The sequence below is a fragment of the Culex quinquefasciatus genome, chromosome 3 (assembly GCF_015732765.1).
Source record: "Culex quinquefasciatus strain JHB chromosome 3, VPISU_Cqui_1.0_pri_paternal, whole genome shotgun sequence".
In the NCBI taxonomy this organism is placed as follows: Eukaryota; Metazoa; Arthropoda; class Insecta; order Diptera; family Culicidae; genus Culex; species Culex quinquefasciatus.
The window spans coordinates 115,569,381-115,587,899 of record NC_051863.1 but is presented as its reverse complement, the minus strand read 5'-3'; the positions used below and the strand labels follow the sequence as shown (position 1 = coordinate 115,587,899).

The 18,519-nt window shown below is 36.6% G+C and overlaps 1 protein-coding gene across 1 annotated transcript in view; it reads left to right on the top strand.

Moving 5' to 3' along the window:
• The window catches only part of LOC6054690 (tight junction-associated protein 1), a 42,216-nt gene that overhangs the window by 16,075 nt on the left and 7,622 nt on the right, over window positions 1–18,519 (top strand). The window contains exon 2 of the mRNA XM_038259141.1: window positions 3,779–4,114. Coding sequence (XP_038115069.1) covers window positions 3,779–4,114 — 336 coding nt within the window. The remainder of the gene's footprint in view (window positions 1–3,778; window positions 4,115–18,519) is intronic.

Here is an 18,519-nt window from a genome sequence, read left to right as displayed (position 1 = left end):
TAGGGAGTTGGTTGGTCTAGGCTGGGCTTGCCACGAATCCGCTTTATATTTCCAGCTTGGTGCGCACCACTGTGCCAGTTGACCATGGACAAGAAGATTGCATATATTTTGAAAAAAAGTGAGTTTTGTTATCATCAGCCTTTTCCTCAGAAACTCCCAAATAAAATATATTTATCTCTAAATTTTTATAGCACTACTTTATATTCCAACTGATAAAAAAATACAAAAAAAGTTTCAAAAAATTCTGCCATTTTCCGTAACTGAACCATAACAATATTTGGGTTATGTCATTTAAAAAGAACTTTTATTTTATTTTTGTTTCTGCAATAACCCAGAAGGATTGTTTTTGGGTAAAGGAACAAGAGTTGCCACTTAAGACAAAGTTTCACGAAAATCGAAGAGGCGGAGAATTGCTCACATAGCGTAACACGGAGTGACATTCATGTGATTACAATTTATTTTTGGAAATGTTTCCCACTTATCTTTTTTCCCATTAATAATAATAAAAACTAATCTAATCCACCAATGTGGTTGGTGCCTTCCTCACTCTTTACCAATAATGGGTCGAATGATGAATCCGAACTTGGATTACATACATTTAATTGAGATCCAGCTCCAAAAAAGTACATAATCATCACTTTAATGGCCATAACTCAAGACAGGGTTGCCAGATCTTTAATGTTTTGGGCTTTTTGGAAAGGTCTTTCAATTACCTAACCAATTGTGGTTCGGGTGTTGTATCCGGACATAGTTTACATACATTTAGGGGAGTTCCGGATAAATGTGAAAACACATTTTTGTACATATATTTTGAACGAAACTTTTTGGAAAAATAAAAAAACATAAAAAATTGTTAAAATGCATTTTACACTAAATCAGTCGTTTTGCAATTATTAGTTTCAAATAAAGTAGGCTTTTTCAAAATCATTTTTTTGCGAAAAATTAACTTTTTTTTAATTTAAGAGATTTTTTAATAAACCAACTCATGCTGAAAATTATTTTAATCGCAGGGAAATACATTTTCATTAGATTTCAGCTTAATTACATTGAAAATTTAATTAAAATTATTACCCCCTGATTTTTCTGACCGAATTTGAAGTGAAGGGACTTGTAACAGCCTAATTTCATTGAGAAAATCATGATATTTTGAGAATATTAAAATAATTTTATTCATTAACATTTTCTTAATTATAGCAAACCAACTTATAAAAATTCTTATGAAAATCTTTTTCATGGAGTACTTTGAAGACTTTTCTATCACGGTCAGTATGATTGCAAATCATACCGCACGTATTGTAAAACGGGGTGACTTTGATAGCCGGGGACATTGATAGGTTTGAGATTTTTTAACAAAATTATGAGTAAAAATTAAATACGTACGGAATTGTATGGAATCATTCAGACCGGGAAAGAGAAAGGTTCAAGGTTCTTCTAGAAGAATTTGTCATTAAATTTTAAAAAGTTTAGAAAGTATGTTAACTATAATTAAGAAAACGTTGACGAATAGCATCATTTTCATATTCTTAAAGTGTCATGATTTTATCAATGAACATGATGAACGGATTCTTCAAACAATTTTCCAAGAAGAAGCTAAACGAAGTTCGTAAATATTAAAAATTGTGTGTTTTTGAAATATTATTAAATAAAATTTCTTAATTTGAAAGCATTTTCAGTAAAACAAATTTCATGCAAAATGTGAAATTTTTGATTCGTTCTTCGAATTCAGTTCTAAATGCCAAATGAATCGACAATTATATAACCAAAACTATCTTTATTAAATTCCATGCAAAATTCTGACTTTTTTACAATTTCATATGAAATTAATGTGTATTTTTTAAAGTTTATAAACATAGTAAACTAAATATAAACATGTTTTTTTAAATCAAAATCTACCTAAATTTTATTTGAATTGTGGAAAAAACTCAAATCTATCAAAATCATCCCGACTTCTTACCAATGGTAGTTTTTTTTTCTTAGAATGAGATAAGTATGATAGTTTGACTTGTGTTAGTTATAAAACTTATGCCGATTTTTTTGGTCTGTCATTTGTTGCAGCTTGAAACTGAAAGTTTTTTTAGAACAGGTGACTAGAAAAATACGGAAAACAATAAACGGGTAAAATAAAATAAGATAAAACATAATAAGAAGCTGTCACATTTTTCGTAAAGCGAAACATTCTTAGAAGTATTTTCAAAATAGTGAAAAATAATTAATCTCGAAAACAGGTCCTGGTAGTTATGTCATTGACATGCCCAGAATGAAAAATACATTTTCTACGAAATATAGAAACTAGTGTTCGGTGCCAAAATTCTCGTCGGAACATTCCTGGGGGCTCGCGGTTGGGGCCGATTCCGTCAAATCATCAATTATCATGCTTGGAATTGCCCATACTTTACAAATGTCCTCACGTGCTCGTGAGGTCGTCGATTTTGGCTTAAATTTGGATTAGAATGACATTTTATGCTTCTTTGAATGCCCTACATTTTGATCTTCACAAATCAACAAAATTCGATTTCAATGCTGCAATATTTAGCAAAATCCGAAAATCCCAAAGGTTGTCATTTTCAATATGAAATGTAGTTCCGAGCAGATCATGCTTCTTTGAATGCCCTACATTTTGATCTTCACAAATCAACAAAATTCGATTTCAATGCTGCAATATTTAGCAAAATCCGAAAATCCCAAAGGTTGTCATTTTCAATATGAAATGTAGTTCCGAGCAGATCATGCGAAAATCCCAAAGGTTGTCATTTTCAATATGAAATGTAGTTCCGAGCAGATCATGCTTCTTTGAATGCCCTACATTTTGATCTTCACAAATCAACAAAATTCGATTTCAATGCTGCAATATTTAGCAAAATCCGAAAATCCCAAAGGTTGTCATTTTCAATATGAAATGTAGTTCCGAGCAGATCATGCTAGAGATACCCTGCAATTGCGACAAATTGGCAAAGAGAATTTCAGTCAGAGGGTCGTTTTGTCACTCTAGCATGCATGAAATCCTATGATTTACTTTGTTCAAAGAACAAATTAAAAATTGTATATTTGTATAAAATTAAAGCATGTAAGGCGATATCCGCAAATAACGTGGCCTTTTAGGGGGCGGGTTGTGGTTTGAATGTGTGTACAATTAAAAATAAATATCTCACTTTGTGAGATCATTTTTAATTAACTTTTAACTAACTAATTTAGTAAACTAAATTTTTGCGTTTAGAAAATATGAATTGAAAATTTTAAAAATATCACACGATTCAATCAACAATGTAATTTTTATTGACTCTATTCGTATCTTGTGACATCCGCTTGTCTGTGAACCAGCCACCAAAAGCGGCCGCTTTCTGGAAGTTGCTCTGTTTGGTCTGCTCCGATATTCCCCGTCGTCGTGTCCGCCCAAGTTGAGCCGGCAAACGTACGGCCGGGATGTCCCTTTTTCCGTTACGCTCATTTAATCCGGAACCCCTCGCGTGGACGGAATTATAAACCCCGAGGAAATCCGTACTCTCTGCTCACACCGGTTTCGGTCATCAGCCTTCCGCTCGAACGCCTCTCTAGAAGGGGCGTCGTCGCCTTTTCCGTGAAGGGTCACACAATCGTTAAACCAATGGGGTGGCTCAGCTTGAAGGATTTTGCTGTTTAGAAAGGAGCCACCTGACCAGATGGTGCCACTGCAGTTCGCTTTTTCATGATGTTTGGAACCTCTTGAATTGAATGCAATGAGAATTGTTATTAATGATTTATATTAAATTCGATGAAATAACTTTTCCACACTCTTTTCCAGAACTGTGATGTGCACCTGCAGGCCGAAATCGAGGGGCTGAAGAACGCCCTGGCCGACAAGCACTCCCAGCTGGTGGCCATGGAGAATGCCTGCCTGGTTGAGAGTGACCGCCAGGTCGAACTCGAGGACAGCATCATCGCGTGGCAGGACAAGTACGAGCGGCTGTACGAGTCGCACAAGCGCGTCCAGAAGGTGAACCAAAACCTGGAGGACAAGCTGCTGAAGCTGGTGGACCGCAACGCCGGCGAGCGAGCCCAGCTGACCAGCGATGTGGCCACGCTCAGCGTGCGGCTGGCGCAGGCCAACTACAACGTGCAGAGTCTGAAGCGGGAGATTGTGAGTATTTACAGATTGTTTCAGCGTTCACTGGTATTTAAAACATAACCTCATCCTAAACTGTTGTCAACAAACCGGTTGGCCGGTCCCCAACATATTCTGTTGCACGTCGAGAATAGTTTAAATATTTGCTAGACAAACATAAATAGATTCTGGTTGGGTTGGGTCCACCACGGAGGGATCGAGCCACAAGCTGACAGCATTTAATTAACCATAATCCACTGATTGACCCTTGTAAAATGGATTAAGACAACTTTAGAGGCTGAACCAGCCGCTGCCGGTTCTATTTATAGATTCTTGAGATAACCTCAGGGTTGAAGATTTTGAGTGATATGGCAGAGTGGAATTCAATTTGTCATCGCTCTCGTGTATGAATTAAATTTCCCTTATCAAAATTTCATCTTTCTGAGCTGACGACACAGAATTTATAAATTTAAATTTCTCCCGTTTCTTTTCCACTTTTGTCGCTTTTTCACTAAACCTGAACCAAAAGATTGAAAGCAGCGGCACTCTGTCAGATATTCGTAATTTAATCAAAACAAATACGAACCTTAAAACTTGTTCTGCTGTTTCCCCTCTCCTCCTCCCCGGAGCAACGAGTTTTCGTGTGTTTTTCATTCTTGGGAAAAAATAAGTCAACCCCAAACCCATCCGAGGGGGGAATTGGATTTCGCTTACGGCAGCAAGTATCCAGCAAGTGAAAAGTAAGTAACAAGTAAACCGTCAGAGTTGGGACGAATTAGGCGCAATTTTTCACGCTTGGGAAAGCGGAGAAGAAATTCTTCGAAACGTTTCCGGTTCTGTTTTGGGATTTTTCCGGAGGAAATGTGAGCGTTTTTCTTCGAGTCTTTTGAAGAACGCGAAGCATGCTAATGAACATCCCTACCTTGCAAAGATGCTCAAAGCAGATCCAGATCCTCAAAGTTCTGCGTACTGCAAAATGGAAAATAATTGATTTTTCCATTAAAAATCCACTTTGTTACGCTGAAGCATCCTCGTGTGGGCTCCAATCGTTACCGTCAAGAAATGAATACTCAACTCGTGAACAGCGAAAGATCCTAGTCGAATAAGAGTCCTTTCGAGGGAACTGACTGTTTTTCATTTGTTGCAATTTATTCTATCGTACCCGCTTACTTCTTGAAACATTTCCCATTTTCCAATTGCCCTCCCGCCAAGCGTCAACTTTGTCTTGCCGAAGAAAATCAACATCAGATGGCTTCTGCAGAAAGAAGCTTTTCGCAATTTAGGGTGGGTGCGAAGGCTGAGGGGTGCAAGATTAACGATTTCGAACATTTCCTGACCTGGAAGAATGTCGGTGATGCGGTTCGACGAGTTTTGTGCTCGGATTCGGAAGTGAAAAGTTTGGCGAGCTTCCATTGTGAGCAGGAAAAGTTGGGAGACCGATCTGTCTTGCCGTGTTCGTTGGAATTCGGGAGAATTTTCCGGGAATCTTGAATAAAGTTCCTGGAATTGTGTTTGTGATTTGTGGTTCAGTTGGCTTTCTGGTTGAGTGATACTTTGCTCAAACAGGTAGGTTAGACAACTGGGTTTGGGATTAGATAATGGAGTATTCGATTCGAGTGGTAGAAATGACAGTTCTCACATAAGGAATTTATTGTAGAAAAAAGCAAAAACTGCTCGATTGAAAATGCTCCATTATTATTAAATGCATGAAAAAAAAATCCAAGAAATATTTGAAAGAAATTTGTTAGAAAAAATATTTAAAGCATAATAGCAAATCTTCACAAAGCCCAGAAATAAATTTCATTTGTGTTTTTTGATTTTTTTTTATTTTACTTAAACTCTTCAGGGGGCTTCTCTATGACTAATGAAGCCAATTTGCATCATTGGTTTGGCTATACAATACTCTATCCCTAATAAAGGCAATGTGATTGATGGAATCCTTCGAGATCATCCGCTTTTCGATAGGGTTTTGCTTCAGGATCAATGTTTTCATGCAACAAAAAAATCCCAAAAATCGTTTAGAACTCGCGATTTGCGATTAACTGGAAAATTGTCTGTTTTCTTAGAATATATCATATTTTGTTATAAAACCTTGAAAAATACGTTCAAATTTCTCCGCATTTGCCTCTATTTCATAATAAGGAGTCCTACCAATAATGGTCAGCACTTAAGTGCCAATAACATCATTTTTTTTTCAAGATTTTGAGGAACATTGTTGTTTTTGGTAAAAAAATTAAACATATTTATTAATGTAAGCAATATTTTTCATTCAAAAGTAATTTTCATTAAAATCTTAAAAAAGCGGTTGATTTAAAATAAATTTCTTTGTCATGGCGCTTACTTCACTTAGTCAAAATAATGAAAGCTACAGATTTTTCTTAAATTGCTACAGTCGACTCTCTGGTTGTCAATATCCAAGGGACCGTCGAGGAAGAGAATCATCAGTTTACAGAACGATGCAAAATGAAGACTCGATTGAAATTTGTTTTTTTCTTGCTGACCAGCTATAGGAAAGAATCATGGCAACGTCCAGCAAACAAAAACAAATAAATGTCAAAAACCCTTCAAAGCTTCGTTTCTCAAAGAAAAATGTCTATGCAAGCCATGAGAAAGTAAAATTATTGACAACCGGAATAGATATTTAAAGCAAACAGAATTCAAGGGACCGTCGAGGAAGAGATCCTTCAAGCAAGAGAAAATATCGAGGAATAAAGACAATCGAAGTATGCAGTTTGAAGGGACTGAAGAATTCATCGGTACATGGAGCATTATTGATATCGAGAAGATCGACAGCCAGAGAGCCGACTGTATTATAAAACAATGCAAAAGGTTTGCAAACATATAAAATGCTAGCAGTAGCTGAAACAGTGGTGTAAGTGTTAAAATTGAGTTTTCGTAGGGAATTTTGAAAATGAGCCTTTTTATATTTTAAAAAAATGGTGGCACTGACCTGACGAAAACTAGGGGAAATATACCCATTTTAATCACCCTAAGCCGTTCAACCAATTCTCATCACTTTTGCCGTTTTCCGCTATTAAATCAACATTTTCAGATGTATCAAAAATGGAGAGTTGCTTGCCCACTTTTATTTGAGCTAATTATTACTTTGGAACAGTTAAAAACACTTTATGAAAGCTGTAATTTGTGATCAAAGGGCTGATAGGCCGATAATAGAAATAGGCTGAAAAAGGGTATAGTTCCCCTAATTGTTAAAAAGCAAAATTGTTCAGAAAATTGTTACTTACAAGATTATGGTATTGGGTAATTCTCTACCAACTCACACGAAATCGGGAAAAGTTGCCCCGACCCCTCTTCGATTTGCGTGAAACTTTGTCCTAAGGGGTAACTTTTGTCCCTGATCACGAAACCGAGGTCCGTTTTTATATCTCGTGACGGAGGGCGGTACCCCTTCCATTTTTGAACATGCGAAAAAGAGGTGTTTTTCAACAATTTGCAGCCTGAAACGGTGATGAGATAGAAATTTGGTGTCAAAGGGACTTTTGTGTAAAATTAGACGCCCGATTTGATGGCGTACTCAGAATTCCGAATAAACGTATTTGTCATCGAAAAAAACACTAAAAAAGTTTTAAAAATTCTCCCATTTTCCGTAACTCGACTGTAAAAAAATTTGGAACATGTCATTTTATGGGAAATTTAATGTGCTTTTCGAATCTACATTGACCCGGAAGGGTCATTTTTTCATTTAGAACAAAATTTTTCATTTTAAAATTTCGTGTTTTTTCTAACTTTACAGGGTTATTTTTTAGAGTGTAACAATGTTCTACTAAGTTGTAGAGCAGACAATTACAAAAATTTTGATATGTAGACATAAGGGGTTTGCTTATAAACATCACGAGTTATCGCGATTTTACGAAAAAAAGTTTTGAAAAAGTTACTTTTTGCGTTTCTCTTTGTTTCGTCGTCCGTGTCTGTCGCGGGTGACCATGAATTGCCATGATCGATGACGACCAACTTTTTCAAATCTTTTTTTCGTAAAATCGCGATAACTCGTGATGTTTATAAGCAAACCCCTTATGTCTATATATCAAAATTTTTGTAATTGTCTGCTCTACAACTTTGTAGAACATTATTACACTCTAAAAAATAACCCTGCAAAGTTAGAAAAAAACACGAAATTTTAAAATAAAATATATTGTTCTAAATGAAAAAATGACCCTTCTGGGACAATGTAAATTCGAAAAGTACATTAAATTTCCCATAAAATGACATGTTCCAAATTTTTTTACAGTCGAGTAACGGAAAATGGGAGAATTTTTAAAACTTTTTTAATGTTTTTTTCGATGAAAAATACGTTTATTCGGAATTCTGAGTACGCCATCAAATCGGGCGTCTAATTTTACACAAAGGTCCCTTTGACACCAAATTTCTATCTCATCACCGTTTCAGGCTGCAAATTATTGAAAAACACCTCTTTTTCACATGTTCAAAATGGAAGGTCGTACCGCCCTCCGTCACGAGATATAAAAAAAACGGACCTCGGATTCGTGATCAGGGACAAAAGTTACCCCTTAGGACAAAGTTTCACGCAAATCGAAGAGGGGTCGGGGCAACTGCTGTGTGAGTTGGCGGAGAATTACCCATTGGTTATGGCGCCACATTTTTTTAGATGGATTTTTGATAAAAAAAAAATCGTAAGAAATTTAAGCAAAGAATTTCATTTTTCAAACTTCAGCATGCTACCAATGAAAAATTATGAATTCCTGGACCAATATGAATACAGAACATTATTGGTAGGTTTCCTAACTATGAGTCAAAGTTAAATACGAGGATTTGAACACATTTTTGAAGGTTTTAGAATAAATTATAATAAGATATATGATAGATATTAATGATACCATTTTTCAGTAAATCGCAAATTGCAAATTCTAAACATTTTTTGGTATTTCTGTTGTATGAAAACATTGTGCCTGAAGCAAAAACTTACCGAAATCCGGGTGAACCCGAAGGTTTCCGTTTCGTGCCTTTTTTGGGACACACTAGGGGAACAGCATCTTATTCAAGCGTGCCTCTAATGTTGCCATATCAGCACTTAGACATTCAATTACCTCTCATTAAAAACGTTTTCAACTGAAATTGAGTCTATTTATCACTCAATAAGAAGTGAACAAGCAAAAAAAAATCAAATCACCCACATTGACCCCCAGGTCTATTGAGGTCTCTATTGCAAGTTACTGCTCGAACCTAGGAGTTCCAACGTGGTGGACGCGTTTTTCCTCTGTTGTTGCTGCGCGAAAAGTGCCTGTGGATGGAGGGAGAAGATTCCTCCGACGACGAGTTTCTTCCCGTTGTCGGAACGCGGAAGCGGAAGAAGACAAGTGACGACGGAGCCGACGTCGGAAATGGCAACGAGGAACAGCTCCTCAACAACAACAAGTTCAGCCCGCTGGTGGAGAACAACAACAACAACAATAACAAAGGTAACCCAGCCGGGAAATGAAGCGTCGCACCGGTTCCAGTGGCCAAGAAACCACCTTCTCTGGTGGTAAAGAATATGAGCTTCGGCAAGCTGGGGAGTGTAATGTTGTCGTGCACAACCAAGCCAAGTTACAAGCTGACTCCGTTTGGGATCAAATTGCTGTGTATCTCCGAGGAGCGTTTCGAAACCGTGCGGGCACACTTGATTTCGAACAAAGTGGAGTTCTATACCCACGAGTAACGAAGCGAGCGACAACTCCGCGTCGTCAAGAAGAAACTCAAGGAATCGCACAACCTGGATGCTGTGGTGGTGCATGCCATCAAGAGAAAAGGAGATTTCGCCTTATCGACGGAAACCCCGTACATTGTTACGTTCCCCAAGGGGTACACCAACCTCAAGATGCTGAGGGAAATCAAGCTCTTGCAAGCATTTCACATCCGGTGCGAGGCCTACCGGAACAAGCGGCCGAACGTGACTCAGTGCAGGAACTGCTTGCAGCTGGGTCATGGGACCAGGAACTGCCACCTCAAGGGGACAACTGTGGGGGTCCCCACAAGACGGACGAGTGCGAAGTCCAAGAAGCAGAGCCGAAGCGGTGTGCCAACTGCTCTGGAGCCCAGCTGCCGCAAGCGTGCGGACTTCATCCGGAGGCGCCAGCAGGCGTCGAACCCGAAATCGCCGGCACGGAAGGCAGAGAAGCAGGGCAAAGGATTGCCAAGGTGGCTCCCGAGGCGGTGGAGCCACGGAGGAGGAAGCCGGGGAGGTGCTCCACAGTTCGGCTGAGCTGTGGGGTATTTTCTCCGAATACATCGGCAGGTTCAAGACCTGCAAGACCCGCTTGGACCAAGTAACGCTCGTCAGTTTTATGATCTCCAAGTACGGATTATAAGGAGTTATTTTTTTATTATTATATATTTGTTTTTAAACCGATCATCGGTCCTAACCCGGTCGCAGTACCTAAAAGGACCTAATAAAAAATAATTTATGAATAAAAAAAAAACCTAGGAGTCCAATGGCTTGAATGGGGAGAGCACCCAAACCTATTTTTACTCCAAGGAACCTTCCAATCCACGGTTCCAACGACGAATCCAACCGCCGCGAGCGATTTCACCGGAGCAGGCCTGGTTTGGTGTGTTGTTTGTACTTGTACTTGGAATGACTTAACGGCCTAGCAACATCCAAGGCCAAGACCGACGTATTACTTCCCCATCCGATGGAAGGTTGGAGCAGATGAGAATCGAACCCATGATCTTCCGCTTACTAAGCGGACAGCTTAACCAAGCCTGCTGCAAGCGACCAAGTTTCTATCAAAAGTTGTGCAAAATTAGTTGTTTACATAGTGAAATTCAGCAAATTGGATGGAGATAGGAGCGGGAGCACAACCTTCCAAATATAATGATTCGTCTACTCTATATAATTTGGAAAATTTAGTGATGCTTTAAGAATAAGGCCGTTGCGAATATTTTTCAAAGATCATGTTCCTTTGCTCTAGCCAAAGTCTAGGGAAGAGGAGGCCAAAAAACGAAAAATTGCAAAAAAATGACAGTATAGTTGTTTTGCAATCATTAGATTTCTAAAAATCCATGTTAAAAAAAACTCTTTAAAATTTCATTGGTAAATTATGGGTCACAAGATTATATTCAATTAAGAAAACCCTATTAAATTCACATTATAAGAAAAATGGAAAGGGTACTCAGTCTTCAATGTAAGTAAATGATTAACTTAAAAAAATATGTATTGATATTGCACTTTCGATCGATCTACCTTAATAACCCAGATAGAATACTTTCACGCGCAAGTGCAATTGTGCTGGCATTTATGCTTTGACTTGACGACTTGTAGATCTTTCGAGCGAGAACGATCCGGGACTTCAAATTTGATGTTCAGTTTAAGATTCTGTATAAAACCAAAAAATATATACATAGGAAAAGTAAGGTAAAAATAACAATTTTCAAAAAAAAATATCCACGTTGTTTATAAATGCCCCATAGATTAAACCACAATGACAATTGTCGTAGAATATTGCCGTTTCTATTAAACTTCGAAATAAACCACATTCAACCCAAAAATAGATCATTTCATTTTCCCTCACAAAATCAAACCGGAACCGCACGCTACGGTTGAGTTCTCAACGCCAAAGTCAATGTCCATGTCCTCCGCTTGGTAGTATATATATCTTCTAGCACGTACGACACTTTTCCACACTTTGTTGATGGAAACCTCGTAGAGGGAAAACCACCAACCATAAAGAACGGAAATATCCACCGATTGATTTGTCGATAAAAGCGCACAGCGCGTGTTGAAGCTCTCCTGAAAGCTTCATCTCCCTCTGCTTTGTCGTCTGCCCAACCTCAATATAAAACTACCAACTTCGAACTGTGACGGCTGACCACTTCCAACAAAGGAAAAGCGGAAAACTTCATTCTCATCGCAACTGTCTCTGCTCGCCAGTGTGAGTGCGTGTGTGGTGGAAAATCTCGGAAAAAGCAAAAACGAATCCGGAACTATAAATATCTTATGTCAATTTCCCTCAGTCTTGTCGAATAGTTTCTTCTGCCACAAACTCTCTTTGCGACTGGAGTGCCCTCCAGAACTGCCGATTTCAATTCTGATCCTGGCACAGGCAGTTGCAAATGTTGCAGAACAACTCTGACCACGGCGAGTGAGAATCATTGGAAATTGGATAAAGGTTAAGTGCACGAACAGCACAATGACTGGTCACGTGGACGGGTTGGCCGATGATGAATTTGCTTCACTGAGTTGGAAAATTACATCTGAACGTGAGTGTTTCTAAGTGTTTTGTATGATGAATTGTACCTATTTGTCATTAGTTATGATCGAGTTGAAGTATACGTAACATGGTGCGATTCAGCAGCTTTTAATCTTTGATGTGTTTCAAAAACCGGTGAATTAGGTTCTAGAAACTCAAATGATATTAAATAATTGATATTTTTATTCAGTTTCGCTTACATGCAACTAATTTTTATATTTTAATTCTCCAAGAAGCAGATAGTTCATAAACCACAACCTTTCCGTGAACTCGTTATCGCCGACAGGGTTGATTTCGAATTTTGCCCTCCCTGCCCTGTGTCAGGTACCAGCTGATGGAGCTTGCTTTATTTAAGCTCTAAAATGCTTCCCAGCAGTGAGTCTCGCAGATAATTAAACGAAGCACGACGACGAGCTTCAGACTCTCCTCAGATCAACTCAACCAGAAATTAGTATCTTCCAGCCGGGTTAAAACTTTGTCCTTAGTTTTCCGACAAATGGCGACATCAGACGACAAGAAAGGATTATTCAATTTCTACCCAGACCATTTTCTCGTTTCTGGTACAGAACGTTCCAAAGTACAGACTTCAGCTCAATCATTGTTAGGGTGGTACCACCTCCCTCTAAAGTTGGGCCCGAAAAGTAGATTGACGTGTGCCACCAAGAGAGGTTGGTATCTTGGTGAAAATAACATCACAAAACCCCTCACAAAAAGATAAGAAACGACGCCACAGGCGAAACTTTTTGCTGGTGACTGTTTTTGTCGTTGAGGTTAGGGTACTCGGCTGGGTCCCAGGTTCTGTCAACATTTTGGCAGCCCATCAGACAGCGCAGTGTGTGCCTTTGCGTCCCCTTTGCCAGAAAGGTTGAGGGATGTCACCGTTGGCGTTGTCGTTGCGAGCTGTAAAATTAAAAGGAATTTTAAATATCATCCATCCCCTCCTGCTCAGTCCAACCAACCAACTCTGAGCGAACAGGCTTTTGAGGCTGAAACGAGATTTCCACCCGAACGCATCCTAAATATAGCTATTTATCATTAACTTTGGTAGCTGTTTATCCAACCAGTGCTTTTCCAGGGAATACTTGAATTAGGCTCTTGATTTTGACTCCACTAATTCTGTATTTAAAAAAAACACACACACAAAAATACAAAAATACAAAAATACAAAAATACAAAAATACAAAAATACAAAAATACAAAAATACAAAAATACAAAAATACAAAAATACAAAAATACAAAAATACAAAAATACAAAAATACAAAAATACAAAAATACAAAAATACAAAATACAAAAATACAAAATACAAAAATACAAAATACAAAAATACAAAAATACAAAAATACAAAAATACAAAAATACAAAAATACAAAATACAAAAATACAAAAATACAAAAATACAAAAATACAAAAATACAAAAATACAAAAATACAAAAATACAAAAATACAAAAATACAAAATACAAAAATACAATAATACAAAAATACAATAATACAAAAATACAAAAATACAATAATACAAAAATACAAAAATACAAAAATACAAAAATACAAAAATACAAAAATACAAAAATACAAAAATACAAAAATACAAAAACAAAAATACAAAAATACAAAAATACAAAAATACAAAAATACAAAAATACAAAAATACAAAAATACAAAAATACAAAAATACAAAAATACAAAAATACAAAAATACAAAAATACAAAAATACAAAAATACAAAAATACAAAAATACAGAAATACAAAAATACAAAAATACAAAAATACAAAAATACAAAAATACAAAAATACTAAAGATGTAACAGTACAAACAGTCAGTCAGCCAGCCCCAAATCTCTGTAGCCTATCGACAATGTGTCGTCGTCATACGCCTGTACATCACTGCCAGATTTGCTGCTGCTGGTGCGTGGGACATAAACCTCACGGTCCGTCCCCGACAGCAGGCAGCCCTGGAGTAGACGGAAAACATTTTAAATATTCACGCTGGCATTCGCGTATCGCGTATCATCATCGTTTTAATGTTTGTTGCGTGCCAAATCCGCAGTGGGGGACGGTGAGGGGAAGGATGTTCCCTCGAAGGAGAGCCACTTTAAAAGTGTATGAATTTCCCAAATGAAGCAACCAACAGCCGTCGTTGTCCTTTTCGATGGCCGCCGGCTGACCCACTCGGGATGGCATGCAAACAATTCTATTCTGGCCTCTCGAGAGGCCCAACGAGACATAAATCCTTGAGAGGGACAACATACACACATTCATGGGAGTGGAAAGCTTTTTGGGGAAAATGGGGGTGGGTCCCTCTTAAAATTCCCACCCTGAAGCCAAACTGGGGCCAAGTAAGCGCAAGACATACTGTCTGTTGGGTTCAGTTGGCACTGAAAACACTGAATTTTGAATTTGAAATAATTGAAATAGTTACAACTTTGCTCAAAAATATTGTTTTGAAACCAATGTATTTAATGAATTCAATGTAAATAAAAATTACAACTTTTATACTGTGCTCAGCTAATACGACAAACGTCATCAGTTGCTGGAACCAACATGACGCCAACAGCAGCAGCAGCAGAGCAGAGATCCGTCCCTTGTAAACGGTTCAAAACTAGAAACAACCCGGCGCGCTTTGGGATGAGCTTGCTTCATAGAGTGGATGATAATCAAATTACTCCCCGCAGCGAGCGCAATCGGGGTCACAACCAACATTCATGTCACTGGCCATAGAGTTCGTATTATGAATTTGGAATTGAGTCGAGGTTTGTATTATTTGGCAAAAGAACTAACAACCAGCGCCAAAGTGATTCAATGCATGACAAAATTGCTGCAAATTAATCACTAAGAAGCATTGTCCAAAAAAAAAGTTCAAAAAGCGTCTCCAAACTGAATCGTCAACCCTAAATTATGCTAATTACGTTCAATTTCAAAACTGGATCATAACCCACAATTTATTCCCCATCTCCCGTTTCGACCGAACGTGCTTCCTCATTTTCCCCAATTCAGATTAGCCTTCCGTTGATCGTCCTTCCAAAACTTTCAACCTTACGACCAAAGTCAGGTCACCTGACTTTACCGAGATATATCAAATGAAGGCCCTTTAATCTCGTTTGTCTGGTGGTTCTGTGCTCATCCAAAGTGACGTGGTTTGTGGACACTTTCCGCCAAGAGTTATGCCACTGACGAGACGAACTGTGAATTTAAGGGTAGTAAAAATATCCGTTTGTACGTGCCCGTGGTTCTTCCAATTGTGAGTTTTTAGGAGCAAAAGTAGTTTAGTAGTTCAACAGAGATGAACTTAGGGGGCCACACCAACCAAGGAAGTTGTTGTCTTTTTATCCAAAAATTGTCAAAATAACGGACCCAATCCTCGAACCATTTAATTGATTTTTTTTAAATTTTGTTGTAAATTGTGTTGAAGACAGTACATTAAATTTTTTGAGATTTCGGTCATTCGATTTTTTTTAAATTTTTTAATCCGGCTGAAACTTTTTTGGAGTTTTTGGTATGCCCAAAGAAGCCATTTTACAACATTAATTTATTCATATAATTTTCCATGCATATTTGGCAGCTGTCCATACAAAAATGATTTATGAAAATTCAAAATCTTTGGAAGGAATTTTTTGATCGATTTGGTGTCTTCGGCATAGTTGTAGGTATGGATAAGGACTACACTGAAAAAATATGATACATGGCCAAAAAAAACTTAATTGCTGAGATATTGCCCTGCAAAGGTTTAAAAACAGGAAAATTGATGTTTTCTAAGCCTCACCCAAACAACCCACCATTTTTTAATGTGGATATGGTCCGTCAGATGGTCCGATTTTCAATGATTAATTATGAAACATTCTTGACATTTTCTGATCTTTTCGAGAAAGCAACATGTAGAGAATTTTCTTTCAAGATTGGGCAAACATGGACACTTCCAAAAAAAATGAATAGCTGCTACTATTTTCAAAAATATTCAAATAAGCGGCTATAACTTGAAAACGGTGCACTTTATCAAAATTTCACTGAAGTACTTTTTGATTTTGATTTTACATCGAAAAATGAAGTTGAAAATGTTTTGAATTATATATGTTGACATTTAGATTTTTTAATAATCAGTATTGATTTAAAAATTCATAACCCGAAAACCTCTAAAACCTATCAGAAAAAATAGTGTTTTTTGTAAATCAAGATTGAGTGACCGCAGCATACCGAAGGCACCAAAAAAGTTTCAGCCTGATTAAAAATACAAAAAAATAATCAAATGACCGAAATCTCAGAAAATTGCTCACCTCGATACGACCTACAGAACAAAACGAGCAAGACCCACAAAAGCTGCCTCATAAGTGAAAAGATTTATCATGTATTGATGTGTCTCTTAAAAACCACTTTTGTTTTAATTTCAGGGTTTAACACTAAAAATCTTACTTAACCCTCTACAACTCAACCCCGCCTTTAGACGGGCTGCGATTTTAAAAATGGCCAAAAATATTTTTTTCAACCAATTTTTAATTTTTAAAAAAACATTGGAAAGAAGAACTCTTAAAATTTAAGAAAATTTATGGGTTGGAAGTTTTACCTGTTTTATGTTACTTTACAAATGTTTTTGAAAATGTCATTTTTTGGGGGTCAGTTAAGAGGAGTATGCAGTAATTTTTGTTGTATCCCAGGCTGTGCCTCGACGCATTTTTTTACAATTTTAAATAATAATGGTGCCCGTTTAATAGCAGAAGTGTGAAAAACAAGCAAAACATTTAAAAAGTAACTGTAAAACATGATGAAATTAGATACGCAAAATGTAATGATAGGAGGTAGCATAATGGACCAAAAACAACCGAAAATAATCATAAACTAAACAAGATAAATGCAAATTAAAATATTAAAAATGAAACAAGAAAAACATAAAACAAGAGAAGTAAAATTTTTCATAGAACAAAAGTTGTTCAATATGACCTCCTGAAAATGGGAAAAATAAAAATTTTCGTATAAAACACATCGCAGTAGAGGGTTAATCCTGGATTCATAAAACTATTTATATCCTCAGCATTTTATGTTTAGTGGGCATCAGAAGATTGTTGTAAAGGATCATTAATATTCTTAAACAATGTCAATTAATGTACAATTTAAAAAAAAAACTAACTTAATTCATCTATCTGGTGAGTTACTTGCACACTTTCAACCCGAAAAAGATGACAAAAAAGATTCGGAAATATTTTTATCACAATTATTGACTGAATTCCTGTCGACTGCAATCAGAAGCGACCTGATATGTTGAAACATTTTTGATAAATAGGTCGGACATGTTGGCCCGGTGGCCACAGTTTGACATTTGATGATAAGAGAACAAGATTTAATCTGGATATTTGATAATTTTCCAATGTTTTGCTCAAATTGGAACCAATACCTTATTTGTAGGCTTAGTGATTTTTCACGCTCAAAAATTGCAAATTTCACGGGGACCTCAATTTGAAAACACCAAATTTCACGCAAATTTCGCGGAACGATAAAAATCTTTAAATAGCTCTGAACATCTTATGTTTAAATCACAGAAACTACTTTTTATGCTTCATTATATATAATTCTTCAATTAACAAAAAAAATCTTTAGTAAATTTGAATGTGTCACAAAAAAAATCTCCTGATTTTCAAAAAAGATTCCACCTTGTTTATGGATGGGCCTTATATATATTTTGGAATAAAATGTAGGGAGTGTTCTCATTTATTGAACTGCTTTTTTAAATATTCGAATTAAAAAGATTTAACAATCTTGTCCAGCCAAAAATGAGTGAAATAATTTGATTTTTTTGCGACATTTGGCACATTGACATTTTTAAAAGGTTTTTTCTCCTTTTACAAAATTTAAATTTTAAATCAAAAGGTAAAAATAATATAATTTGTAACGAAATCAACATTTTAATTCAAAACAAAAACAAACCAAAAAGTAGTATTTTATGATTCCCGGGAATCGTCAAAATAAAACAGGACTCAGAAATTTGCATTTTTTTAATGAAACAAAGCTTGATTCTTTTAATTTCCTTTGAAACTATACCTTTCAAATAAAACAGTAGTAAAATTTTCATAACAGCGAATGAAAATATGACTAAACTGAGTTTAAAAAAAACTGGAAATCTGAACAATTCTTCAAATAGTTCATATCAAGCTTTTCAATTGAAAACTAATCAAATTTACTTGAATAGTCTGTATGGATCAACTATTTATTATGGTGTCATCTTGACAAAAAAAATATTTGAGAAA